This window comes from Castor canadensis, chromosome 10 (genome assembly GCF_047511655.1).
Source record: "Castor canadensis chromosome 10, mCasCan1.hap1v2, whole genome shotgun sequence".
Classification (NCBI taxonomy): domain Eukaryota; kingdom Metazoa; phylum Chordata; class Mammalia; order Rodentia; family Castoridae; genus Castor; species Castor canadensis.
Window position 1 is genome coordinate 143,243,055 of NC_133395.1, and position 26,684 is coordinate 143,269,738.

At 48.9% G+C, this 26,684-nt stretch overlaps 1 protein-coding gene across 6 annotated transcripts in view; it reads right to left on the reverse strand.

The window, feature by feature from the left end:
* Positions 1–9,226: 9,226 nt before the first annotated feature.
* The window catches only part of Tmem40 (transmembrane protein 40), a 29,863-nt gene continuing 12,405 nt past the window's right edge, over positions 9,227–26,684 (reverse strand). Inside the window, exons 2-12 of one of the 6 annotated variants that reach the window (XM_020177199.2) lie at positions 22,756–22,836; positions 22,031–22,165; positions 20,185–20,247; positions 18,541–18,594; positions 15,363–15,398; positions 14,990–15,022; positions 14,604–14,651; positions 11,017–11,088; positions 10,849–10,923; positions 10,143–10,205; positions 9,227–9,382 (exon numbers count right to left, since the gene is read on the reverse strand). In XM_020177199.2, coding sequence (XP_020032788.2) covers positions 9,363–9,382; positions 10,143–10,205; positions 10,849–10,923; positions 11,017–11,088; positions 14,604–14,651; positions 14,990–15,022; positions 15,363–15,398; positions 18,541–18,594; positions 20,185–20,247; positions 22,031–22,165; positions 22,756–22,828 — 672 coding nt within the window. In that variant the 5' untranslated portion in view covers positions 22,829–22,836 and the 3' untranslated portion in view covers positions 9,227–9,362. The remainder of the gene's footprint in view (positions 9,383–10,142; positions 10,206–10,848; positions 10,924–11,016; positions 11,089–14,603; positions 14,652–14,989; positions 15,023–15,362; positions 15,399–18,540; positions 18,595–20,184; positions 20,248–22,030; positions 22,166–22,755; positions 22,837–26,684) is intronic. The other 5 variants (XM_020177201.2, XM_074044450.1, XM_074044452.1 and 2 more) reach the window with 5 other exon arrangements.

Sequence of the window (26,684 nt, forward strand, 5' to 3'; positions counted from 1 at the left end):
GCCAGGATGCTTCCTTGCTTGATTTTTCCAGGATCGTAATGGAAAAAAAAAACAACAAAAACAAAACAAAACAAAAAAACCGTTGCCACCCAAAATTAAAACATTCCCTTTCCCATGGAACAATGGAGCGTGAAGCTGCTGCCAGCCAGCAGAGATGCTCAGATTAACCTAGGTGAGTGATGGAGCAGGAAAAAGGGTGTTCTCAGGCAAGGGACCTCAGTTTCTTTATCTCTGCAATGGGAATGATGATTGTGTCTATCCCTCCCTCTGAGTCCCCAAAATGCCTGCCACAAAGTATCATCCCAATGAATGCATGCCAAATTAGTTAATATCCTTTGGGAGTCAAATGAATGGACACACACAGAGCCTGGCAAATGTTAGATTCCATGGTGGCGATTTGGCAATACATTCTAAAAAGCCTGACAAACACATATGTCTTCTGACCTGGCAATTCTGGGTCTGGAATTGGAAACTTAATCCTAATGATTTTAGTAATGAAGGGAATAAGTGAATAATTACAATAATCTTATTCACATAATTAGTAATTAAGGACACACCGACAATTTAGCTACAAGAATGCTCCTGGAAAAACAACTAAAATAAATCTGTGTGTGTGACACCCAGAAAGAGTTAGTAAGGCTGCCTTTAGAGTGTGATCTGGGGACCAGCAGCATCATTGTCACCTAGGAACTTGTTAAAAATGTGAATTTTGGCTGGGCATGGTGGTACATGCCTATAATCCCAGCACTTGGGAGGCAGAGGCAGTGGGATCATGACTTCTAGGCCAGCCCAGGCTACACAACAAAACAAAAGCAAGAACAGGCCTGGGGATAAGGCTCAAGTGGTGGGAGCACCTGCCTAGCAAACACATGTTCTGAATCCAAACCCCAGAACCACCAAAATAAGCAAACACCTTCTTTAACAAGGTGATTCTGATACACATCCAAGTGAATTGTTATTTTCAATTTTTCATCACCATAAATAAACACTGCCACCAATACTTGCACTCTTCCCGAATTCCAAATTATGTTTGCAGGCTGGGTTCCCAGAAGCTTTGCTGCTGGGTCAAAGGGCAGAGAATTGTGAGGGCTCCTGGAGGGTCTCAGGCTGCTCCCTCCCAGAGGGGCATCGGACAGGACTGCAGGTCTGCAAATGGCCACCCAGCACGGCTCATTACCACTTAAACTAGTTCTGCTAGTTTATTGGAGAAGATATTGCCTCTCTGTTGTTTTAACTGTCATGTCATTGATTCTTAGAGATACTTACCAGCTTCTCCCCTTTAAAAGTAAGCTAGTTAGCCAGGCGCCAGTGGCTCAGGCCTGTAATCCTAGCTACTCAGGAGGCAGAGATCAGGAGGATCATAGTTCGAAGCCAGCCTGGGCAAATAGTTCGTGAGATCCTATCTCAAAAAACCCTTCACAAAAATAGGGCTGGTAGAGTGGCTCAAGGTGAAGGCCCTGAGTTCAAGCTCCAGTACTGCAAAAAAAAAAAAAAAAAAAAAGCTAGTTATTATTTCTTCCTTTTTAGTGGGTTGGGAAGGAAAGTTCTGGACTTCTATTTAACTTCTGTGTCTTCATCTGTTTGCTAGTCAGCTTTCCGCTACTGTGAGAAAATACCTCAGAGAATGAACTTAAAAATTTGGCTCACAGTTTCAGTCCATGGTCAGTTGGCCTGGTTGCCTTCAGGCCTGTGGTGGGGCAGCCATCATGGCAGAACATGAGGCAAGACAGCAATCTCACCTTCTGGTGGAGAGGAACCAAAAGGGAGACTGGAAAGAGCTGGGGTCCCACGACCCCTTTAAGGACGCGCCCCCCCCAATGACGTGACATCCTTCAACTAGGCCCCATCCCTTACAGATCCCACCGTTCACCCCCACAGGCTGGACGCCAAGCCTTCAGTACATTTTAGGACATTCAAGATCCCAGCTATAGCAATACAGGAAATGGTGACATAGCAGAATGAGTGTGAACGAGAAATGACTTGCAGTGCCGGGGATGCAACCCCGGGCCTCCTGCACGCTGGGCCAGTAAAGTTCGCCGCCCTGAGCCATCCAAGCCCCTTAACGCTGTATTCGTTGTGAACTTCCCTCCTTATCTCAAATCTACGGAATACTTGTCTTTCAATTTTTGCCTACAGCTCTGAAAACTTCTGCTGCATCCTAAACCTTGAGGGGATCGCCTCTCTCTCTCTCTCTCTCTCTCTCTCTCTCTCTCTCTCTCTCTCTCTCTCTCTCTCTCTCTCTCTCTCTCTCTCTCTCTCTCTCTCTCTCTCTCTCCTCTGGTGTCTCAGAATTCTGGGGCCACAGCCCCTCCTCTCCTTTCCATTCTTTAATTTTCTGTTCTTTTGAGGGAAACACCGCGATGGAGTCTTATGGAAAAGACACCCCGCTTTCCCCACGGAAGGTCGGGGACGCTCAGGGGCCAGGAGCTCAGCCCGCCCCTGGCAGGTGCAGGAGCCCGAATCCAGCAGCTGAGCACCGGGGAACTTCACGCCGCGGGGTTTCCCGGTTGCTAGGAGACGCGCTTTCGCCGCTGCCCATTGGCTAGCGCCCCCTCTTGTGGCCATGCACGGTAGGAGCACTTGCAGAGCCAAGAGCAGAGGTTTTTTTGTTTGTTTTCTTATTTTGACTAACTTGATAGAATACTTCGCATTTTTATTTAACGCATGATTTAAATCTTCTTCTCTCTCTGGCGCTGTACTACTGAGCTACGTCTGGAGCCCTTAAGTCAATTTTAGTGTAGAATATAGTACACAGAATGAAAAGTTACTAAGTGACCGTCCGCCTAGCCACGGCCCAGGTAAAGACAGAGATCCTTAGAGATAGGTGTGGTGGCTCTACCTAATCTTTGCCCTCCTGGGTGGGGGGTCCTTGCCAGTACTTTAGAAACCACTCCCTTTCTCCATCATTCGCTCCCTCTACCTGAAAGTGTTCCCTTTTACCTTTATGGTTTTGTTACCTGTACATGCACCATGATACAAGACAGCTTTGCTTTTGTCTGCTGAGGAGCTTTCTATTCGTAAAGCCGTTTGCTTTTACTCAGTCAACATGACAGTTTTTCGTCGCTGTTGTTTTTGAGCTAGGTCTCGCTATGCAGCCCAGGCTGGCCTGGAATTCTCCGTCCTCCTGCTTCAGCCTCACCATCAATATGGTGATGTAAGGCCCACCCATGTTATTGCATGCAGATGTGGTTTACTCATTTGCATTGCTTTATGTATAAGATTACAACACAATTTGCCATTGTTCAGCTGATAGACATTTGGGCTAGCTCCAGGCTGGGGTTAATTTGAACAGGGCAGGCATTTCTCCAGGATGAATAGCTGAGTGTCATTCCTGGGCCACACAGTAAGTGTGTATCTCTGATTTCATTGGATAATTAATGCCAAACAATTTCCCTAAGGGGCTGAACGCATAACTATACATTCTTACTTAGCAGTGCCTACTCCGCCCACTGCTCCCAGGATGCATTTGGTATTAACTGACACTGATCTTCACCAATCTGTGGGTGTGGAGCCCACTGTCACTTTAATCCGTTTCCTATAATTAATGAAATTACATTTTCATATGTTTATTGGCCAGTTGGATTTCCTTTTATTTGAAGTGCCTATGAAAAATGCTTTTCCACTTTTTTGTTTGTTTCTTGAGATGGGGTCTCACCATGTATTCCAGACTGGCCTCAAACCTGCAATCTTCCCCTCTCAGCCTCTCCAGTACTGGTATTGCAGACGAGCACATCCATGCCCGGTTTTGTTCATCTTTTGAGTTTGTAACTGAAACCTCTAGTTGAACTCTCAATTCACCTCTGATTTCAGAAAGTGTGGTAGAGAGTATTTTCTCACTTTTTTGGTTTAACATCATTTAGGCTTAAAAGCTGCAAGGTGGCCGTGTGAGTGGTTTCTGGTGCAGGATCGCTTCCTGACTTGTAGCTGGCTACCATCTCACTGGGTCTTCATGTGGCAGGGAGAGGCATTAGTGCCTCTTTCTCTCTGTTCAGGGCATCAGCCCTCTTGGACTGGGCCCTGTCCTTATGACCCCATCCCTCACCACCTCTTCATGGGCTCCATCTTTAAATACGGTCACACTGGAGGTCAGGGCTTTGGCATGAATTTTTTGAGGGGGACACAGTTCAGTCCACAGCACACTCTCTGTTCTGCATCCTGGAAACTCTCCAGGCAGTGGGCTGGGGCACGGGCAGGATGCACACCATTTGTTTTGTTCCTCTATGGACTAGTCCTTCACTGTCCCATGTCCAATGTCTGAAAACACCTTCTCCTAGGTTTTATGCAGTTTTGGTGGTTTTGGGTGGGATGTAAGCAAAGTATTGTTACTCTAGGTTAGCAGCTCGATGATCTCACAGTAAGAGGCCCTGGTCCCTGGATCCAGAGCAGTTTCAGAGGAGTCAGGGGAGCAGGATCCAGGCTGGGGTCACACAAAGAAGTGTGCAGGGAGCCAGGTGCCAGTGCTCATGACTGTAATCCTAGCTACTTGTGAGGCTGAGAGCAGGAGGATCATGGTTTGAGGCCAGCCCAGGCAAATAGTTTGTGAGACCCTATCTCGAAAAAACTCATTACAAGAAAGGGCTGGTGGAGTGGCTCAAGGTGTAGGCCCTGAGTTCAAAACCCAGTACCACAAAAAAAAAAAAAAGAAGGGTGCAGTGGTGAGGAAGTGGAGACATTGGGATGGCTGAGTATAGAAAGAAAGCTCTTTTGAGTCACTTGGCTGAAGCCGTACTCAACAAATTCCCTACCATGACTCCCTTTTATTGGATTTTTAAAAAGAAGGAAATAAATTGGTGATATTTTGAGTTGCTCCCAACCATGCAGTAGCTGCATTACATACTCCATCAGTCATTTAGTCATTCATCAAACCTTTATTTGCCAGGCTCTGAGGCTGGAGACAAGTTAATACTTATTGGATGTGCACTGTGCTTGGGACAAGAGGCTTAACAGTGACTAACACCAGCTAAGAGGCCCTGCCTTCATTTGCTCAGAAGTTCTGGTATGTGCATAACCCATCACCAGCCCCCAGGGAACATTTGGCAATGTGAGGACATGGTTTTGGTTCTTACAACTGCAGTGGGGTGGTCACTACCAACGTCACACATAGAACCGTACCAGCAACCAAAAGTCACCCAGCAGATGGGTAGAGACCTGACCAAGCTTAGGTTCTGGTAGAGAAGGCAGAGCAGAAATCTCTTTATTCTCTCTCAGCTCTGGCATTATGTCATCAGCAACAGAAAAAGGACCAAGTCATCTCACCCTGTCAGTCTGGAGCAGGATGGGGTTCAATGTATAAGGATTTTAGTAGAGAAAACCCTGGTGGAGAGAAAGTGGGGAGAGAACCAGGAAGTCTGGAGCTGCCTGACAGGGACAGGAGACCCCCAGGGGAGGAAGAGAGGCAAGGAAGTTGGTGGAAGAGGCCTTGTATGCTCTGCAGTCTAAGGAAGGGGTGTCAGGGTGTTGGGAGTCCTTAAGCCAGAGAAGTCTGTGTTTCTAGGAACGGGCCTGCCTCAGTGTCCCTGCCCGTGCTGTGGTCAGCCATTGCTGGAGCATCCTTAGTGCCTTGGTCAGTTCTGATCCTGACAGCTGGAGGTCAGTGAGGAACATTTCCATGACTCCACAGTCTGTGCAGGGTGACCACAGCAGTGATCTCTCTCTCTCGCTCTCTCTCTCTCTCACTCTCTCTCTCTCTCTCTCCCCCTCTCTCCAGGTCTCCAGGGTCTCACTACGTAGCCCAGGCTAGCCTCAAACTTGCAGTCCTCCTGTCTCTGCCTCCCAAGTGCTGGGATTACACGTCCAGCCACAGTGATCTTTCTAAAATGCCATCTTGCCCTGCCATTCCTCTGTTCAAACCCCTTCCATGGCTCCCCACTATCCTCGGGCTAAAATTCCAGCTTCTTAGCCCAGGCCTCAGGGCCCTGCTAGAGGAGGGCAATTTGCCCTGTGTGCGCTGTGGCCCACTGTGTCAGTCAGCTTTCCCGGACTGTAATAAAGAAGAAAGAGAGACTGTGGCTCAGGTCCGGAAGCTCCTGTCCGTAATGGACTGGCTCTATTGCTTTAGGCCAGGGCCGAGCCAGCACATCGTGGTGGGAGCATGTGGCACAGTGAAGCTGCTCACCCCATTGCCAGGAAGTAAGAGAGAGAATGAGGAAGGGGCTGAGGTCCTACCATCTTCTTTGAGATCATGTCCCCAGTGACCTAAGGACCTCCCACTAGGCCCCAACCCCTAAAGGCTCCACCGCCTCTCAGTAGTGCCACCCCTGGGGACCAAACCTTTAACATGTGGGCCTTTGGGGCCCAGTTAACACCCGAACGACAGCCTGTGCCAGTCCTTAGGCCACCCCAACTGCACAGACTGACTGTTGGCAACTCCAAAGAGACCTGTGTACTTCTGTCCCTCCTTGCCTCTGCCAGCTGTGCCCTCGCCTGGACAGCCTCGCCCTACAGCTCATCACAGCCCTACAGCTCATCACAGCTCCAGTGTCTTGTGCTCCGTCCAGCTTTCCAGGCCATCAGCAGTGATCCCTGGCTCAGCTCAGGTCCTGGCCCAGATCCCAGAGCGGACAGAGGATCCCGGTCCACGTCAGGAGCCTGGGACAAACTGCTGCCACTCTCTAAGCTTCCGTCTTCAACTCCTAGCACAGTCGGCCTCAGATGGCCTCTCACTGCCATCCTCCCTCCACCCAGACTGCAGCAGAAGTTGATTGCACCATCCAGGATGATCACTGGATAGAGGCCGGCCCCCTGCAGGCTTCCCTCTGCATCCCTCCCTGCCTTCGAGTTCAGGATCCCACGCTTTATTTTTAGGCTGGGGGAATCCACTGGCTCCTGAGATTAACCAGACCCCAGGCTGGCCTTGAGCTCTAGATGAACAGAGGAGTCAGGAGAGGGTCCAAGGTCAGCGCTGGCTGTGTCTCCAGGAGGCAGCACTAAGGCAGACAGCCCTCAGCTGAGCTCTGGAGTGTGGGTGGGGCAAGGACCCTACAACCCGACTCACCTGAGCCCTCCCTTTGACAACTGGGGCCAGAGGGCCCAGGTGATCAACAGCAGAGTTGGGATTGAGTTTGGGTCCCTTGTTAACCTGACTGCCAAAGGTTACCAAGTGGTCCACTCTGGCTGTCCCATTCTGTTCCCATCACCAGCTGAACTAGGAAGCCCCAGGGCACGGTCAGCCTGCGACTTGCAGGCCACTCCCAGTTGTGTTTGGCCACTAATAATTTGAGATGAAAAATATCACAGGACAATAAACATGAGGTAGAACTTACCATCTAAAGGGGCACAGCTGAGGGCACTGAGCAGTGTCACCCCATCCATCTCCAGGACTTTCCATCCTCCCAAACCCAAACCTTAGCCTCCACCCTCCCCTCCCCAGCCATTTTCTGTCTCTATGAACCTACATTTCTGCTCTTGAGAATAACGAGGCTATGAATATGGCTGTGCAATGCCTCTTGAGATCTTTTTTGCCTACATACCCAGAAGTAGAATTGCTTGATCAATGGTAACTCTATTTTTAATATTTTGAGGAAGCTCTATACTGTTTCCCACAGCAGATTGGAAACTTTAAAAAATTCATTGCCCACATTTTCTCACACTTTGGGTTTGGGATTTCTCTTGAAAAACTGGGGGTCCTACTGTTGCTAAGCCAGCTCCTCAGGCCTCAGGCTGGCAGTGCCCCCTCAGAGGCCTGGGTCCTGTAGGTCCCCTGCCATGTTCCTCTGTTCTAATAATTCAGGGCTGAGCAGAGAGCTGGGAGCTGAGTGCGAGGACAGAGCAGCCCTGCCCACGAAGGACTCATTCCCAGTCCAGATGCCCACCCAGAGTGACCTGAGTTAGTAACAGTGAAGGGGAGGGAGGACGTGGGTGAGACCTTCATAAGGGTTCCTCTCCTCCCTCAGAGCTCGGTTTTGTTTCTGATGCTGACTTTCCCACGTCCTTGGTGCAGAAGCTGTGCTTCCCTTTGGAAGATGATGCTGAGTTGATGGCTTTGTTTTCAGTGCCCTCCCGTGGCACACTGAAGAGCTGGCAGCCCCTCGCTTAGAAACAACATTCCAGCTGGGAAATCCCAAAGTCTGGCAAACCCTGGGGCCTCCACCCCCTCAGGGCGTTCTTCCTGGGGTGCGGGACACAGGGTTGGGTCAAATCACAGCTCTGCCACTCACTGTGTACACTTGGGTGCGTTACCAAACCTTCTCGGGTCTGATTCACACATCTCAGGGCTGCTGTGAGAACTAAACCTAGTAACGTTCGTCATTGTACATACACCATGATGAGCACCCGAGAAAGTGTACCCCACGAGTCTGTGAGCTCAGGGAACACCCCCATTTTTCTGCAAGTTCAACAGCTCTCATTTCTCAATCTTTCTGTTTCATCTGTCTGTTTCTTCGATCTTTCCTTATATCCCCATTCTGTTCTCTTCTGGGCATTCTAGTTTGCCACTGTTGCCTTTGACAAGTAAATCTAGAATGGAGCACATGCTCCAGGCATGGCATGGCCAATGCAAAGCAGGACCTACTACCACCTCCTTCAATCCAGGCTCTATACTCCCATTAATGTAATCCAGATGTGCAGTGGATTTTGAATTGTGTTCCATCTCACTCCTTTGTTCTCTTTTGAGCTGAGACTATAAAAACCCTAAGTCTTTTTCACAAGAATGTTTGCAAAACCCTTTCTCTCATTCCAAACCTGTGCAACTGAAGTCCTGGACTTAAGGTGAGGGGCTCAAAACTTGTCTCCTTTCCTACTTTATCCAGTAGGCCAAGTGCCCACCCTAACCAGATGGGTGCCGAGGAGCACCCAAGAGTGTTCTTGTGCTCAAGAAACCTAAAGGATTATCTTTCTGGCTTTTTTCGGTGCAGGGAAGATAATGTTTATTTGAATCGCCCAGGGCAACCAGGCTGTCATTGGGTGATAGTCCCCAATGTCTTACCTGCAACAGGTTCACCTGGGGACCCAGCCTGGTGGCTCCCTGACTCAGGGCAGTGGGCCGGCTGCCTGTCCCAGGATAGCTATGCAGGATCTGAGATATGCATGGCCTTGGCCTGAGGATGGGAGAGAAACCAGGGGCAAAGAGATCCCAGCCTGCAGGGCCCAGGGGCTCTGCTGTCTCCCTAGAGCAGGTTCTGTGCAAGGCTGGGGCTCTGGCCCCCCTTGGCGCCCCCTCCTGGCAGATGGAACACAGGCCCATCTGCTGGATGACATCCAGCCCAGCTGGTGCCAATGTCAGGCCACATGGAAGGAAAGGAGCTCCGTTTATTGCACTGGCTTGGCCTCCCCGGTGCCGCCAGCATGCTGCTGTGTCCTCTGGGCTCAGGGGTGTGGTGGTGGTCAGACTGGGGCCTGGCTCGGCTGCCCACCTGGCAGTGACCTCAGTCTGTCTTCCTGGACCCTGGAAGGCAAAGCCAGCAGGATAGCTTGGGATTCCCGTTCCTAGCAGCCCAGGTGCCCAGACACCTCGCAGGGCTGGTGTTAGGGGGCCATGCCTGAGGGCACTGTGGGTCCCCTATGGCCCACAGTCAGTGACGGATTTCCCTTCATTAATTAAACACACTAAAGGGACAGATATTTCCCCAGCACAGAACAGAGAGACTGTCACCTGCTGCTCTGCTCTGAGGCAGGGTACACAACAGGCGTGAGGTCCTGTGTGCGCACACACACAAGAGGATCTACTTTAGCTCAGCCCAGCCACTTCAGCTGTGACCCAGGCAAGTCGCTCCACCTCTGTGAGCTCATTAGACAAATGTCTGATCGATCAGTCAAGCCCCTCTCCCCATCAGGCAAATCATCCACGGTGGAGATAGTGCCAGGGAAGCACAGAGTTCTGTGAGAGAGCAAGTGGGTCTGAGGCCTTTGTATCCACTCCTCACGGGATTTCCACACCACCCTGTACAACAGGGACTGTTACCAATTTTCCAGTTGAGAAAACTAAGGTTGAAAGGCTATGGGAAGGCTGGGTACAGAGCGCTTGCCTAGCTTGAGTGAGGCCTGGGGCTCCATCCCCAGCACTGCTTCTGGCCATTCAGGGTCACAGAGCTGATACATCAGCAGAGGTAGGACTGGAACCCAAGCCTTCCGCCTCCAGACTCTTTTCTAGATGCTAACCAAACCCTGCTAGGGAGAGAGGGAACGCAGAAGAACGTAGACATTACCCAGCATCCCGAGCTTCTGAAAGAGAGGGATGAAGCCCTGCAGCACACTGTGGATCCGGTACACTGCCCAGAAACAAAGGGAAAGACCAGTCAGGTTGGGCCCCCTGGAGGAGCCAGGGTCAGGCTCACCCACCTGCCGCCCTTGGACAAAGTCCCAACCCATACAGACAAAGCTGTCACCATGCAATTTCAGGCTGAGCTTAGATAACAAGCCATTATTAAGAGAAACGACAGGCAGGGGCAGCAATAACAGAGGCAGGAAACCCAGCGACCTCAGCTGTGTTAACCCACTCATTTTCCGTATCTGGCTGGTTCTATGTGTTTGCCACTCTAAATTGTTTTTGTTGCATTTTTCTAGAGCTGCCCATTTTTTTCCATGAGTTTCTGCCAATGACCTCACATTAACCTTGAGAGTGGTCAGGAAGAAAACATGAGCATAAGGAAATTTCTCCTCAAAGTTTACATCATGAATTGGGCGTGGTGGCCAGTTTACATGTGTACTTGGAGGCACTTGGGAGGCTGAGGCAGGGGGAGAGAGTTCAAGGCCAGCCTGGGAGACGTAGAGAGACCCTAACTCAAAACCAAAACCAAAAAAGGTTTAGACCATGGCTCTTCAGCACAGATGGCTGGTCCTGCTGCCACCCTCCAGGAAGACATGGGTATGTGTGGCTTTTTGGCAGTGGGGGGTGGGGGTGGGGATGCTTACCAAGCCCAAAATAGATGCCCACGGTCTCCAGGGAGGCGAAGGTGAGCAGGCCAACCCCAAGGGACATGAACCAGTCTGGGAGGGCAGTGAGAGAGAGAATGGTCAGTCTGCAGGCCGGGATGCCCTGTCCCCACACCTCCCCGTGCAACCCCTCCCCAGGGTCCTTACCTGCATAGTAGTGATAACACACCAGCAAGGCCCCGATGGCAAAGCAGAGGAGGACGAAGTGGAAGAACTCATCTGTACAGGCAGAGTAGGGAATTACTGTTCATTTCTTTTCTTTTTGGCAGTACTGGGGTTTGAACTCAGGGTCTTACACTCAGGTGCTCTACCACTTGAGCTACAAACCCAGGCCCCCTTTCATGATTTTTTTGAGGTGGTATCCCTCTATGTAGCCCAGGCTAGCCTGCCTCAGCCCCATGAGTGCTGGGATTACAGGCCTGTACCACCATGCCTCTCTCTCTCCCTCTCTCTCTCTCTCTCTCTCTCTCCTTCTCTCTTTTGTGGTACTGGGGCTTGAACTCAGGGCCTTCACCTTGAGCCACTCCACCAGCCCTTTTTTGTGATGGGTATTTTCAAGACAGGGTCTTGAAAACTATTTGCCTGGACTGGCTTTGAACCTCGATCCTCCTGATCTCTGCCTCCTGAGCAGCTAGGATTACAGGTGTGAGCCGGGCCAGGTTCTCTTATTTTTAAATGACAAAGTCTCTGCTCCAGGGTAACTATTCAGGGATACTGCTCTTACTCCTGACCAGCCAGACTAAGACAGCACCCCAAGACACCCTCATGCCCTTGATAATTTGTACAACCCCTACTGCCATGCAGCCTGTTTCTCTGTTGTTCTCTACCCCCACCCCCACATTCATCCCATGTCTGCTCTAAGGACACTCCAGCAGCTATAACAACACCCACACACAGAGGTGCTCAATTATTTGTTGAATGAATATTAAAAGCAATTGTGAAAAATGCAAATGCACCATGTTTAAACTTACAAAGGCAATAGAGATGTTGGGAGAGGCAGAGTCTGTGCCTCAGGCAAGAATTCAGAGTAGTCTGTACAAGAGGCTCCTGCACTTTGCTAGGCACTCTGGGGTCACCAGGGCCCCTGCTTTGTCAGGAGCCGCAACGAGGAAGACGCAAAAAAAGATTTCAAAAAGAAATAAAGGGGCCCAGCATGGGCCCCTTAATCCCAGCTAAGTGGAAGGCATAGGCCTGGGCTAGTCCCAGGCAGAAACTTGAGACCCTATCTGAAAAATAACTAAAATAACTAAAGGGGGGGTGTACTTGTGGGAGGGGGAGGGTGAAGGAAGGAGATTAAGGTGACAGTACATGGTAGATGGACTTCATATACCTATATCAAACAGAACTAAGAAGCATCTTGCAATTGCTTTGGGTGGGGTGGGAGGGGTTGAGGGGACAGAGGATGGGGGCAATGTCACTAGTGTACAATATAAGACTAATAAGAATTGTCACTATGAACCCCCCCATATAATGAATATATCCTAATAAAAAATTTATTAAAAAAATTTTTTTTAAAGGGCTGGTGGAGTAGCTCAAGTGGTAGAGCATCTGCCTAGCAAGCATGAGGCTCTGAGTTCAAACCCCAGTGCCACCAAAAGGAAAAAGGGTTGGATGTGGCAGTGCATGCCTATAATCCCAGCACTCGGGAGTCCGAGGCAGGAGAATCACAAGGTCAGGGCCAGCCTGAGCTACATCGTGAGACCGTCTTAAAGGACCCAAATAAATAACTAGGGCTGGGGGTAGGGTGGGTCAGTGGTTAGGAGCTTGCCTAGCATGGACAAGGCCTTTTTTTTGCCCTGCAGAAGAAGAAAGCACACATGTATAAAGAGAACGAAAGCAAGCAACACACTGCAAGATCAAACAAAGGGCTGGAGGGGGAGAAAGAATGAAAATTCAGAAGCAAACCAAATGTCCTTCCATTGGGGAACAGTGAACAAAGCATAGTGTACCCACACTGTGGGATTTTTTCTTTCTTTCTTTCTTTTTTGGTGGTACTGGGGTTTGAACTCAGGGTCTCACGCCTGCTAGGCAGGTGCTCTTGCCTCACAGGAGCCACCCCACCAGCCCCACACTGGGATTTTAAGTCATAGTTTTGGCATTCTAAAAATTCAGAAGTCACCTTGGCCAGGCCAGTCCAGGAGAATTTGGAAGAGAGTTGGAGCTGAGCCTCAGCCGGGGCAGTAGGCTTGGGACAAGAGGTAACAGGGCAGGCGTATGTATGTGTCCGTGTACATCCTTGTGTGTACAAGGTGTCTGTGGGTGGGTGTGTCTCTGTGTGCGCATCTACACGCTGTGCTACTTGGAAGGACAGTGGTGAGAAGGTGAGGAGGGGAAGGCAGGGATCCGGTGTAGTGGGGCCAGTCAGTGGGGTGGGAGGGGCTGCAGGGAGCAGGAAAGGCTTGGAGGCTGGACAAAGCCAGAATCACTCAGAGGTGATGTCTGAGCCAGGAAGGCTCAGATTTCCATCATTCACACTCCACCTTTATGATTTTTGCCATCTGTGCATAGCACTGCTTACCATCTTCACACCATCTGCGCTAATAGTCACTTAACATTTTCTTTAGATAAATTGATTTTTCCTTAAATAACTTTAAGAAGAAACTTTATAACAGCAAGTGGAAAACTAGGCTCCCCCATGTTCAAAGTCAACATGAGTCAAAGCAAGTGAGACCTGCTGGCTGCCGCCTGTGGGCTCTGGGGTAGAAGGGCAACAAGCAATGTCAGGGCCACATCAGAGGCAGGGGCTGTAAATCCAGAACCCCCAGCTCCAAGAAAGAGCGAAAGGGAAATGGGTTTCTCCCTTTGGGCTATAATCACGTCCTGAAGCAATTCAGACGCAGCCTGCATGTTGGGGATCTCTGTTTTTATCCGGTTTTCAGGGGATAGCCTGGAAAGTTAAACAGTGCGCCCTGATTCATCTGCCCAGACAGAGGCAGAGACGTGGGCTTCGGCCCAGGTCTCCCACTCCCTAAAAAAAGGTGGGGCTTTTGTATAACTCAAGGTGTGTCTAGAACAACTGATATTTGTTTCATCAAAAACTATGGTCTCCTTTGAGCACATGATAAAAGCGAGAGCACACAGGGGAGGGGTGAGGATAGGTAAGACAACTAAAAAACTAGCTAGCATTTGTTGCCCTTAACGCAGAGAAGCTAAAGCAGATACCTTAAAAGCAACTGAGGCCAATAGGAAAAGGGGACCAGGAACTAGAGAAAAGGTTAGAAACAAATAAACAAACAAAACAGCAACAAAAAAAACCTATGGTCTCAAAAAAATGAACAAAAAACAAAGCAACAACAAAACCATAGTGTCTCCTGCCCGCACTTCTTCCTGGAAGTCCCTGTGCTCTCATTCCTCCTTCCCGGAGTCCAGTCTAATGTAATCTCAAGAATTCTGCAGCCCAGCCCACTTCTGGCTCCCTATCCTGACAGCAAGTCCTGGGAGGCATTGATTGTCCTGTGATTTCAAGTGTAGCAGAAAGAGCACAGGACTGGGTTCAACCTAGGACTGTGGGACTCACTGGCTGCAAGGTCGTCCTCTAACCCTGTGCCTCAGTTTCCACATCTGAAAAAACAGACACCATTGTCCCAGCATAGAGGTGATGTAGCACTGAGGAGTTTGCAGACTGGAGGGCGCACAATGGAGAGGGCCAGGATTGTGCCAGGCCACCAGCTGCCTTGCATCCACAGAAACCTGGACCAGACAGGGGCATGGCTCCGGAACACTGACTTCCTTACCATCCTTCTTTATGTTCAGTCTTCTTAACTGAGAGGCCTCGGCTTCTCCTTGGAACAAGAGTAGCGCAGTGTTAACTCTGACAAGGGTGGCAGATGGGATTTTCCCTCTCCCGTCTCACTGAGAATTGGCCTATGGATGCTGGTTTGCGGGCTAGACGGTGCCCACTGCAGGGGTGCTCAAGCAGACCGTGAAGGCAGGGTGGCTGTCCTTGGGAACCCCACTGACTCCCTCCTCCTTCCAGTTCCCCTGTGCTGCAGGTTCCTTTCCTGAATCATGGTGACATTCTGGCTGGTGATGACTGGCCCACCCTCTCAGGCCGTCCTTGGTCTCTTCCTGCCCCCTGGAACCCGGGCGCCTCTGTTCTCCTCTGAGCTTGAGTATTTACCACTTGCTGAGACCGAGCCTCTCTTTCCAAGTCCTGGAAATGAGAAGCTCAGCGTCAGTGCCCAGTCCAGCCTGGGTCCTTAATAGGTGCCCCCACCCAGGGAACCATATGTGACTTGAGAAAATTCCTTTGCCGAATCCTCCAAGGGATCTTCCTATCCAGGGGGTTCCCTGGAATCCCCGTGCTTCCTGCCTGGCCCCCACTCTAATCTCCCGTCTCATAGGGACAATCCCTGCCCAGGTCCCCAAATATCCTTGGCATTCCCGTCTCTCACAACCACGCACCCCAACACTAGCGGTCTTGGAGCAGAAGGGTGAGGCCTATACATCACTCACTACCAACACGGATGACCTCTCCCCTACCTGTCCCTCACCTGATTCTCCAGAGAGCACCATTTCTCCTGCAGCATCTGCATGGGAGAAAAAATCAGGGATCACACATCATGATGCTCGGTGGGGAGACATTTCGGGGTGGAAGGTGGGTCCTGCTCAGAGGTTTTGCACCAGATCTGGTGTGGGCCAGGTGGGGACAGGAGCAGGCTGGAGGGTTCCTGCTCCATCTACAGGACAGCCACCACCCACCAGCCACGGAAAGCTGTTGCTGGGAGGTCTGCCCAGTCGTACAGGTCAGATTTTTCCATAAACTTCTGACATTTTTTTTTAAAGGGCTGCAACCCTGTAGTCATGCCACTGTGTCCATGGGGAAACCAAGCTAGGACCCCTGTGGATACCAACACCTGCAGGTGCTAACGCTCCCTATGTAGTAAAATGGTGTAGTGTTTGCACAGGACCTGTGCGATCCTCCTGTAGACTTTAATCTCCAGATGACTTTTAACGTGTAATGCAGTGTCAAGGCTATGTAAATAGTTGTTTTATTGTACTTGTCAGGGAATAATGTCTCAAAAACATCATACATGTTCAGGATAGACCACTTTTTATTTTTATTTTTATTTTTATTGTTTTGGGGGGCAGCACTGGGGTTTGAACTCAGAGACTCACACTTGCTAGGCAGGTGCTCTACCTCACAAGCCACTCCACCAGCCCAAGGACAGACTACTTTAAGAAAAAAAAAACATTTTTGATCCCGGACTGGTTGAATCCCTGATATAGAGCCCAGGGAAACCAAAGGCCTTCTGTATTCTTTTTTGTTGTTGTTTTTGCAGAACTGGGGTTTGAACTCGGGACCTCATGCTTGCTATGCAGGTGCTCTACTGCTTGAGCCTCCAGCCTTTATTTGAGACAGGGTTTCACTAAGTAGCCCGGGCTGGCCTTGAACTTGTGACACCTACCATGACCCCCCAGACAAAAGGCCCTGCCTTGGCCTGCCCTGTGTTGACGTCGCAGGCATGCGTCACCAATGCCTCATGCAGGCCTGCTACATTCTAGGCATGCCATCATTTGTGAGGCAGGACCTTGTCCTGTCTCACAGACATGCATGTCTACAGAAGGAACCCTGCCAAACGTGACTGCGAGGTGCCAATGGTTTCAAAGAAATCAGGAGGTGAGGCTCAGGTGGTGGAATACTCGCCTCGCAGGCTCCATGTCCTAAGTTCAAACCCCAGTCCCGCCAGAGAGAGACAGAGAGAGAGAGAGAGAGAGAGAGGGAGGGAGGGAAGGAAGGGAAAGAGAAGAGGAGAGGAGAGGAGAGGAGAGAAGAGAAATCAGGATTTGAAAAATTAGTTGTAGAATTGATGAAACATTAATAATAATAATTTGTGTGTGGGGTTGGAACCCAGTACCTCAACATGCTTGGCAAGGGGTCCACAACTGAGCTACACCCCAGACCTACAATAGTAATAGTAATAATAATAATAATAATAATAATAAAAACCCCAAACAAAAGCAACCAGCCTGTGAAGCAGACACAACACTTCTGCAACCTGTGCCTGTATAAGCCGTCCACATGCGGGAGAGGCACAGGCCCTGAACACATGGGAGCCAAGCTGGGCCGTGTACTGCTGAGTGATGGCTTAAGAAGGGTTGAGCCCTGTGTACCTGTCCTGAGCTGCAGCCTTGCCTCTCATCCCATCCTGGGTGGCTTCCCTTCACCAACTGGTGCCTATTCTAGTTCTCTAGTGACCTCTCTCCTAGCCTGTCACCTTCCTCCCCTCAAGGGCAGCAGGATCCTGTGTGACCTCCCTTCCTCACCAGCCCAAGTCCTGTGCACTTCCTGTCTGTCCTTCAGGGCAGCCTCAGGATGCAAAACCACAAGGGGGCACTCAGCCAGTAGCCATGACACTCAGCACACTGTACTGTCCCTGTCCTTAGGGCAAACATACAATAAGGAACACCACCCACAATGTGACCAAAGGGTGGCCAGTACTGAGAGTGCAGGGCACATGCCCTGGACAATATGAAATACAACCCAAACAGTGCAGTTGCTTAAGCACCTTGGCTGTCTTGTGGGGGACAAAAATGAATAGGTGACTGTCCACATCTATAGTGAATAATAAGTTACTTTTATGGGGCTGGAGGAGTGAGTGGCTCAAGCAGTGGAGTGCCTGCCTAGCAAGTGCAACACCCTGAATTCAAACCCCAGTCCCACCAAAACACAAACAAACAAAAGAGCTGCTCTACGAGTTACTTCATGATGAGGAAAAATATTCTTAAGTATATGTAAACATAAGTTTTTTCTTATTTACCCAGGGAAACCTTTCTTAAATGATCTGAGATATGAAAAATCTTTTTTTTTTTTTTTTTACAGTACTGGAGATTGAACCCAGTATGCTATCACAGGCTCTCCCACTGAGCTATACCTCTAACCCAAAATATTTTTCTAAACTCGTACCAGTTTTTATTAAAAAAAAAAAAATGAGGCACAGGTTTGAGCCTCAAGATTGCAAAAAAAAATCAGAAAATTCAAATAAGCAAATAAAACAGCAGAAAGAGTAATCAGAAGCTCATCACTCAGGTGAAGCTACTGGTCACACTTTGATCAATCCTTTTGCTTTGAGTGTTTTTGTGTCACCACATTCCTGGTTTTCTGCTGGTTGTCACCAGGGGCTATGTAGACTCTGGAAGTCTTGCTTTCTTATCTGCGAGTGTGCTTCTGTTGGGTTTTTTGGCAAACTGGTTCATTCCTGCAAATGTTCCCAGTTCATCTCGGTGCTACCAACCACAGCGCCATCTTGCTTATCCCTCCTTACTGTCATGCCAGGGCACTTTGAAACAATTAGTCCATAAACTAGAGACCCAATCCTTCATTTCACCTTGCATGCTTACACAGCCTAGTATTCCAAAACAGGGACCCTGATCACATCCTGTTTCACTGACTGGGAAGCGGAGGTCCAGAAAGGGTGACTCAGCAAGGCCATTCCACAAGGCAAGGTTACAGCTCAGCATGGTAGGCAAGATGTCCTCACAACAAGCCTGGGCTTGGTGGAAAGCACTCCACCCCTCCTGGGACAGCTCCTCAGCTGCCACATCTATATTTTCCTGGGACATTCTGGCTCATGAACATTCTCGTGACATTGCTTTTGCCCCACAAAGCCTTCAGCCCTCGTGTCCTCCCGCTCCCAATTCTCTTCTCAAAGCCACTGGACAGTCAGTTACCTCCAGAGAGCTGCAGCTCATCCTTCACCACGTCTAGCTCCCCACGGCCAGCACCTGGTGGAGACAAACCACTGTGTCAGCTCTCTCCAGACAGTGTTCTGGGCGACCTCCACCTCCCACAGGCTGAAGGTATAGCAGCCTGAGGGCTGGGGGGAAGCAGCTGGGTCTTCCAGGCAAGACAGCTCTACGGTGTTTTCCTTTTACACTGTCTGTTCAGCCAGCCTGCCAGAGGGGGCCATACTTAGTTTACCCAGAAAGCACTCTGGGCCTGCCGGGGTATAGCCTTTGCTCAAGGCTACTAATCGTTGTCATTTATTGAGTGCTTACAATGTGCCAATGGTGTAATAAGTAATTTACATTTGATGTTTTACTTGATCTCCATGGAAATCCTATGAAGAAGGTATTTGTAGGGATGCTAGCTACCCTTATGCAGACAAGGCACTGAGGCTCAGAAAGCTTAACTGGGGTTCAGGGTCCAGCTTGGTGATAGAGTGCCTGCCTGGCATGCATGAAATATTAGGTTTGGTTCCCAGCACTAGGGAGCAAAAGAAAATGTTTAGTTATTCTACCAAAGTCACATGGTCAGGAAGTGGTGACTGCACTTTATCAGTCTTCATACACCTGCATATCTAATCTGATCTTTTGGTACTGGGGACTGAGTCCAGGGTGTTCACACATAAGCACGCACTCTACCTGAGATACACCCCCAGTCCTCCTAATCCCAGGCCTCAATTCCAGCTTCACAGACAGCATTTGCTAAACACTTTGTGTGTACCAGGCTCTGTCTTGCACATGAATTCAGATTCTTCCCCTGCTCTTTTCTTCCCGCAATTTTTTTCTTTTTGGCAAAAATGATTTTCTTTTAGCTATAAAAACAAAACATGCTTATTGTAAATTACTTATAGTACAGGTCAGTTTTTTAAAAAAGGAGAAAATAAGCCAGGCACGGTGGTGCATGCCTGTAATCCTTGCACTTGGGAGGCTTGAGGCAGGAGGATATCGAGGCCAGCCTGGACTATGTACAGAGACCCTGTCTCAAAACACACACACACATATATACACGAGAGAGAAAGAGAGAGAGAGAGAGAGAGAGAGAGAGAGAGAGAGAGAGAGAGAGAAAACAAAAAACTCATGATTTCACCATCCAGAGACAACCACTATTAATACTTTCGTATTTTTCCTTCCTGTCTTTTTTTTTTTTTGGCACTGGGGCTTGCACTTAGGGCCTTCACCTTGAGCCACTCTGCCAGCGCTTTTTTATGATGGGTATTTTCGAGCTAGGGTCTTGCAAATTATTTGCCCAGACTGGCTTCGAACCTCAATCCTCCAGATCCGTGCCTGAATAGCTAGGTTTACAGGCATGAGCCACGAGCACCCAGCTCCTCCTGTCTCCTATAACTATGCTTGAATTTTTACAAAGTATGTAGGAAATCCAATTAGTTGTATGTTCTGTCATCAGTCCCCTTCCCTTCAGAGACAGGTGGAGCACAGAGCTCTGAGGACAGGTGTCGCACTGTTGCTGTGTTGGCTGTTGCTGACTTTAGGCTGTTTCCTGTTTGCATCCGGTGTACACAGGCAGGCTCAGGCAGCTGACGAGGCAACAGTGAGCCGTGGGCAGAGGAAAGTGATAAGCCTATTGCCTACCAGGTGGGGAGTCCCTGCGACGTTTCCCGGGAACTCTGGGATGCCCGTCCTCATCACTGCTCTCTGCAGGGAACAAACACAAGCTGTAGGACAGCCTTGTCGGGAAGGGGCCAGGAAGCTGTTCCCTCTGGTAGTCGTTCCAGCACTCTGTCTTTGGAGGAAGCCCTGCTTTGTGACCAGGGTTTGGGCTCTGCCTCTAATGTGATACCTCTGTGGGCTTCGTGTTGACTGCCTCACTGACTCCACGAGGCTTCATTAGACAAGGTTCCATAGGTGTCCGGGAGGGTGATGGTTTCCATCCCACCAAGCACAGGCTGCGTCACCTCTGTGTCCCCATGACTTTGTGTCAACTCTGGATGTCTCCTACTCCTACTCACCTGGAACATCCTTCCTACTTGTCCCCCTTATCATGAGGCTAAGCTGAAGTCACATCTGTAGAAAGTCTCTTCTGACCAAGGTCACACTGACCTTGCCTCCTCGCTCTGGGGTTTCTGTAGCACCAAATGCCTGCAGTGAACCTGAGGATTCCCAGGGCCTCAGAGTGCTCATCTCTCCCACCATTTGAGCTCCGAAGGTCATGGCCTGGTCTCCCACTGTCTTAAGGATGCCTGGCCTGGAGGAGGACTTGGTCAGGACTTACAGAATGGCTGGCTGTCTGCACTCTTGGGCTAGTCATCATTAAAGAATTTTGGCCTAGGAGTTTCTGGTTCTAGGGTCAAAGGACTTCCTTTCTCTCAGGACTACCAAGATGGCCAGCTGTGCGAGTCACTTGATCGGCTTGGGGACCTCCTGGTCAATCATGGGTACATTAAAAAATTCCAGGAAACCAAGTTAACTAAAATAAGTAGTCAAGTGCGTACATGATCTCAACTACACAGCTGTGAGGAAGCACAGCTCTCTCCCAGTACCCGTGAAGAATGGGTTCCAAGACTCCCTGCAGATATCCAAATCCATGGATGTTCAAGTTTCTTACAGAACATGGCATAGCACTAATCCCAGCTACTCAGGAGGCAGAAGCAGGAGGATCACGAGATCCTGGCCAGCCAGGACAAAGTTATTAAGACCTTGTCTCAAAAACAGACTAAGGGCATGGTTTAAGAGGTAGATTGCCTGTCTACCAAGCTCAAGAGCCCAAGGTAAAATCCCTGTACTGCCAAACAACAACAACAAACATACAAAAAAAAAGGTTGGGTGTGGTGGCTCCCACCTGTAATTGCAGATACTTTGGGACTGGAGCTCAGGAGGATCAGAGTTCAAAGCCAGTCTGGGCAAAATGTTGAACTTTGACTAAAGTGCCCCTTCTAACCCTAAATATTACTTTATGTGAGATGCAGACACTTCAGGTGCCATTCTGTAAACATTAAAAATAATTTTCTAATACCAGGCATGGTGGTATACTTCTGTAATCCCAGCATTTGGGAGCCTGAGACAGAATTATTGTGAATTCAAAGCCAACCTGGGCTACTTAGTGAGATCCTGTCTCAAAAACAAAACAAAAAGATTTGCAAAGATATTATAGAATGTCATGGCAAAATGCTTCAGATAGCCAAAAGTTTTAAATGGGGGACAAAATTATCTATCCAATCAATTACAGCATAGCTGTGCACAAGTGCAGGCTTACACAGTGGGCTCTAGCAGGAAATGTGGAAAAGTAGCCTTGAAATAGCAGGTGCGAGAGGTTGTTCTTCCATACTGTGATAGAGATATACACCAATACATATATATGTATGTATGTATGTATATGTGTGCACGTGTGAGTGCTAGGGATGGAACCCAGGACCTCGTGCATGCTAGACAGGAGCTCCACCACCGAGCCACACCCCAGCCCTAAAAATCTTTGCTATACCTGAAGAGGAGGAGGAGGAAGATGACGAAGAGGAAGAGGAGGAGGAAGACGAAGAGGAGGACTTGTCTCTCTCATATTGCTCTGGGGAAAGGAGTCCTGCCTTCCCATCTGGCTTGTGGAAATCCGCTTCTCCATCTGGGTGGCACACAGGCAAGGTGATGAGTGCTGCCCACCCTTCTGGATCCCAGGAACCACCTGAGCCTATCTAGGGGTCTGCACGGACACTAGAGGCCAGAATTGTCTCCTAAGGCCAATGGAAGGTGCAGGAGGGTCTCAGAGACCCGAGGGGTTCTAGAAAGCCCCTGACAGAAACATCTCTGAATATGGATCCCAGAAAAGGGACTTCTAAGCCCCCTGCCCTGCCAGAGAACACTAGACTCCATAGAGTCAGTTTAGGGTTCTCTGTGGTCACAGGGAAGATGGGATCTGAGCAAGCTCCAAACCTTCCCATCCTCCACTAGGGTCACACAGGACCCTTCTCTCCTCCGGGGGCCCTCCCTAGTTCCAGCTCAAGCCCCTAGAAACTCCTTGAGATTTGGGGAGCAACTGAGGGTCCCCTCAGCTGGAAAGTACTGGGAGACAGATGGGCTAAGGACAGAGGTGTGTGGGTAAAATCCCTACTTCCCTATTTCAGCTGTGACATGACCCATTGTGCCATGTGTGCTGAGCGGGGTCTTCTGGCCCACCCATTGCCTTGCCCCGTGGGTCTGAGAAGGCAAACATACAGTCTACATCTTCTGATCCTCTGTGGACGCGACTGGTGTCTTGAGATGGGGAGGAGGGTCCTGAGGTCTCCATGGCTTTCCCTGGAGGAACACCAATAAGTAAATTCACTTTGGTTAATATCTTTAATATATAAAGGGCTTGGCAAATAATTAAGGACAAAGACCTAGCTATTCAAAGGTATAAGAAAAATAATTGACACACAAAAAAGAAATGTATGATTAGGGAAATTTGAATAATGGCCATCTCTTGATAACATTAGGGCCATTTTTGAGCCTGCTGTGATGGCATTTGCCTGTAGTCTCAGCTACTTGGGAAACTGAGACAAGAGGATTGCTTGAGCCCAGGAGTTTGGTGCCAGCCTGGGCAACACAGAGAAACTCTGAGGCAAAAAGAGAAACAAAAGAAAAAGCTTCTTTTATAGGTGTGATATTTATTTTATTTATTTATTTTTTTCATTTTTCTTTTAAGGTGTGATATTTATATTGGCATTATGGTTTGTTTGATTTTGTTCTTTTTTTTTTTTTTTTTCATTACTGGGGTTTGAACTCAGGGCCTTGCACTTGCTAGGCAGGCACTCTACCACTTGGGCACTTCCCTAGCCCTTTCTGCTTTGGTTATTTTTGTTTGTTGTTTGCTCTTTGTTTTTGTGTTTTGGTAGTAATGGGCTTTGAACTTTGACCTGGACCACAATCCTCCTGGTTAGACTTCCTGAGTAGCTGGGATGACAGGCACACAGTACCGTGCCCAGCTTTTACTGATGGAGATGAAGTCTCTCAAATTTTTTGCTTGTGCTGACCTCAAAACTCAATCATTCTGATCTTCACCTTCTGGGTAGCAAGGATTAGAGGCTTGAGCTACCTTTCCTGGCAGCATTATACTTTTTAGGGGTCAGGGTGTAGCTCAGTGGTAAAGTACTTGCCTCACATGGCGCAAAGCCCTGGGTTCCATTCCCAGCACCGTGTGCAAAATAAACTTTAAATTTAGAGAGAAATGCTAAAATATTCATGATAAAATTATGTGCTACCTGGGATTTGTCTCTAAATAATCTTGTTGGGGAATTTCAAGGAACCACAGGAAGTCCAGAAACGCCAGATGTGACTATGAATTGATAATTGTTGGAGTTATATCAAAATATAAATAGTTCTCTAGGGTGGTCTTTTGGGATTTTTATTATTTTATTATTTACGTTACATTTCCTAAATTTAAAAGGTTTTTTTCTTTTTGTTAAAATCCTTTTCTTTTTTTTTAACACTGAGGATTGAACTCAGGGCCCCCCATATGCTAGGCAAGCGCTCTACCACCCTTTTTGGTTTTTTAAATTTTGAGGCAAGGTCTTACTAATTTGCCACACCAGCCTCCAAATTGCTGTCATCTTGCCTCAGTCTCCTGAGTAGCTCAAATTACCGGTGGGCACCACCACATCTGGCAGTGTGGCTTTTGTTAAAATAAAACAACCAATACTTTCCATTATTTAAAAATGCAATATGCACCCTTCTATCAGCGTACGACCAACAGTTTTTCAAATGGCTTTTGTGTCCATAATTCCCTCTGAGCCCGATGACCAGCCAGTCAGGTGGGAACTGGGATCCATTATTCCTCACGCTTGAATTGCAGTTTCTGGACAACAACACATCTTCCCCAGAGACTGTCTCTTGTGACCTTCACAATAATCCTACAAGGTGAGTTTTACCATCCCCATCTACAGAGGGGGAAACTGAGGCTCAAAGAGATGGAATGACTTGCATGAGTCAGGACTAAAGTTCTATTTAATGCACCTTAAACATTGGTGCCAGGCACAAAACTGCTCACGAGCACTAGACTGGATTATTTATGGATGGATGGATGGATGGATGGATGGATGTAATTGGCGGAGGGGAGGCAGGGCTTAGGAAATATGTCCCTTCAGGACACCATACTCTGCTTTCCTGAACTTCTAAGAGGTCACTAGAGATAGGCCTTCAGGTGGCTGTGGCTTTGCAAATCCAAATGGGTAACCTCAGTGGGCAGGTCCTTGTCCCTGGGAAAAGTACATGTAGCCATCATGACAGGAGTGCTGCCTGATTGCAGCTGGGCACGTGACCCCCAGGTGGAGACTACATTTCCCAGAATCCCCTGTAGAGGCCAAGTGACTGCATCCTGCAGGGGACCAGGAGCACAGGGATGTGCTGAGAAACGCTTAGGCCTGGGGGAAAGCAGGAGTGTAACCGTTCTCGAGTAAAGCACACGTGCTGTCAATTTTACAGGTGCAGAAGAATGCATAGCTGTTTACAAATAATAAAGTGTTCATTACTGTGATTCAGATCCCTGGGACTGCAGAGCAAGCCGGTGTCTCATGCAGAAATCCACTCCTGGGTTTTAGAAACCCATGGCCAAAAAAAGTGTCACAGAATCAGACCACGAGTAAGTGCTACCAAACTCTGCAAAGCCGTTGCTCACGTCTGTGAGAAATGAGTGCTTCCAACATGAGTGTCGCTTCCTATCTTCCTCGACACCAAAGAGCAGGGGCAAAGTGAAACGAAGACATTTGCTGACATTTCACTGGTGTGTCAGTGATGGGGGTGACGTCTTTACTGAGTCAGGGATAATTTTCAAATCCTAGAAGAATGTGCCCTTACCTTTCTCATGCTGCTAGCAAGGTAATGGCTACAGTGCCACAGACAGCTCTAAGTTTAATCTGAGTACCAGCATTTTCTTAAATTTAGACAATCAATGAAACAGGCTTGATTTATAGAGTTTGGTGACTTCCCTAAAGATTCCCACTTGAGCAATTTCAAGGTATCCTGATGTCACCAAGCCCAGACTGAGACGTGCAGTGGTGTACAGCATTCTGCAGGATTTCCACCACCCGAGTAAAGTAGAAGTGAATAATCTAAAGCGAAAACTAAAAATTGGCCTCCTTATGACCCTGCCGTACCACTCTTTGCATATATTCTGAAGACTGTAAACTGACACCCAGTCGAGACACATGCACATCCATGTTTACAGCAGCACTGTTCACAATCTCCAAGCCATGGAATCCACCTAGGTGCCCTAAAACCAGAGTGGATAAAGAAAATGTGGTAGCTATACACAATGGAATATTACTCAGTCATAAAGAATGAAATTATGTCCTTTGCAGGAAAATGGATGGAACTGGAAATCACCATGTTGAGTGAGATAAGCCAAGTTCCAAAAGCCAAGTATCCAGTGTTTTCAGCCTGTTGCTAGGCCTGGGCTGGCTTGGACCACAATCCTCCTACTTGACGCCTCCTGCATAGTTGTGATGACAGGTACCCACAACCACACCCAGATTTTTCATTGAGATGGGGTCTCACTAACTTTTTTGCCTGGACTGGCCCTGAACCATGATCCTCCCTATCTCTACCTCCTGAGTATCTGCGACCCTAGGTGTGAGCCACTGTGCCCTTCCTTTGGCTCATAGTTTTGAAGGTTCCAATCCATGGTTAGCTGGCCCGGTTGCTTTGGGCCTGTGGCAAGGCAGCATACCAGGAGGAGGAGGATGCAGAACAAGACCATCACCCCCTGGCCAGCAGACAGGAGAGAGTGGGAGGCTGGGGTCCCACAATCCCCTCTGAGGGCACACACCCCAAGGACCTGAAGCCATCCCACAAGGCCCCATCTCTTAGGGAGTCCATCAGCTTCCAGTAGTGTCACCTGGGGACCCATCCTTCAAACACAACCATAGCACCACAGAAGCAGAAGCTCACAGTCACTGAGCCCGTGCTAAGGGAGGCTCTCTCCATCTGTGCTCTGTCAAGGCCCTGCCGTTCCCAGGTCACCTGAGAGGTGATCAGTTTGGAGAAGCAGGCTACCCTGCCCAAGGGACATGTTCTCATTGTCACACCAAATACCAGGCCCTGGCCTTCCCCACCATAGCACCATCATCAGTGTTTACTCAGTGCTCACTCCATCCTGGCATTGCTCCCAC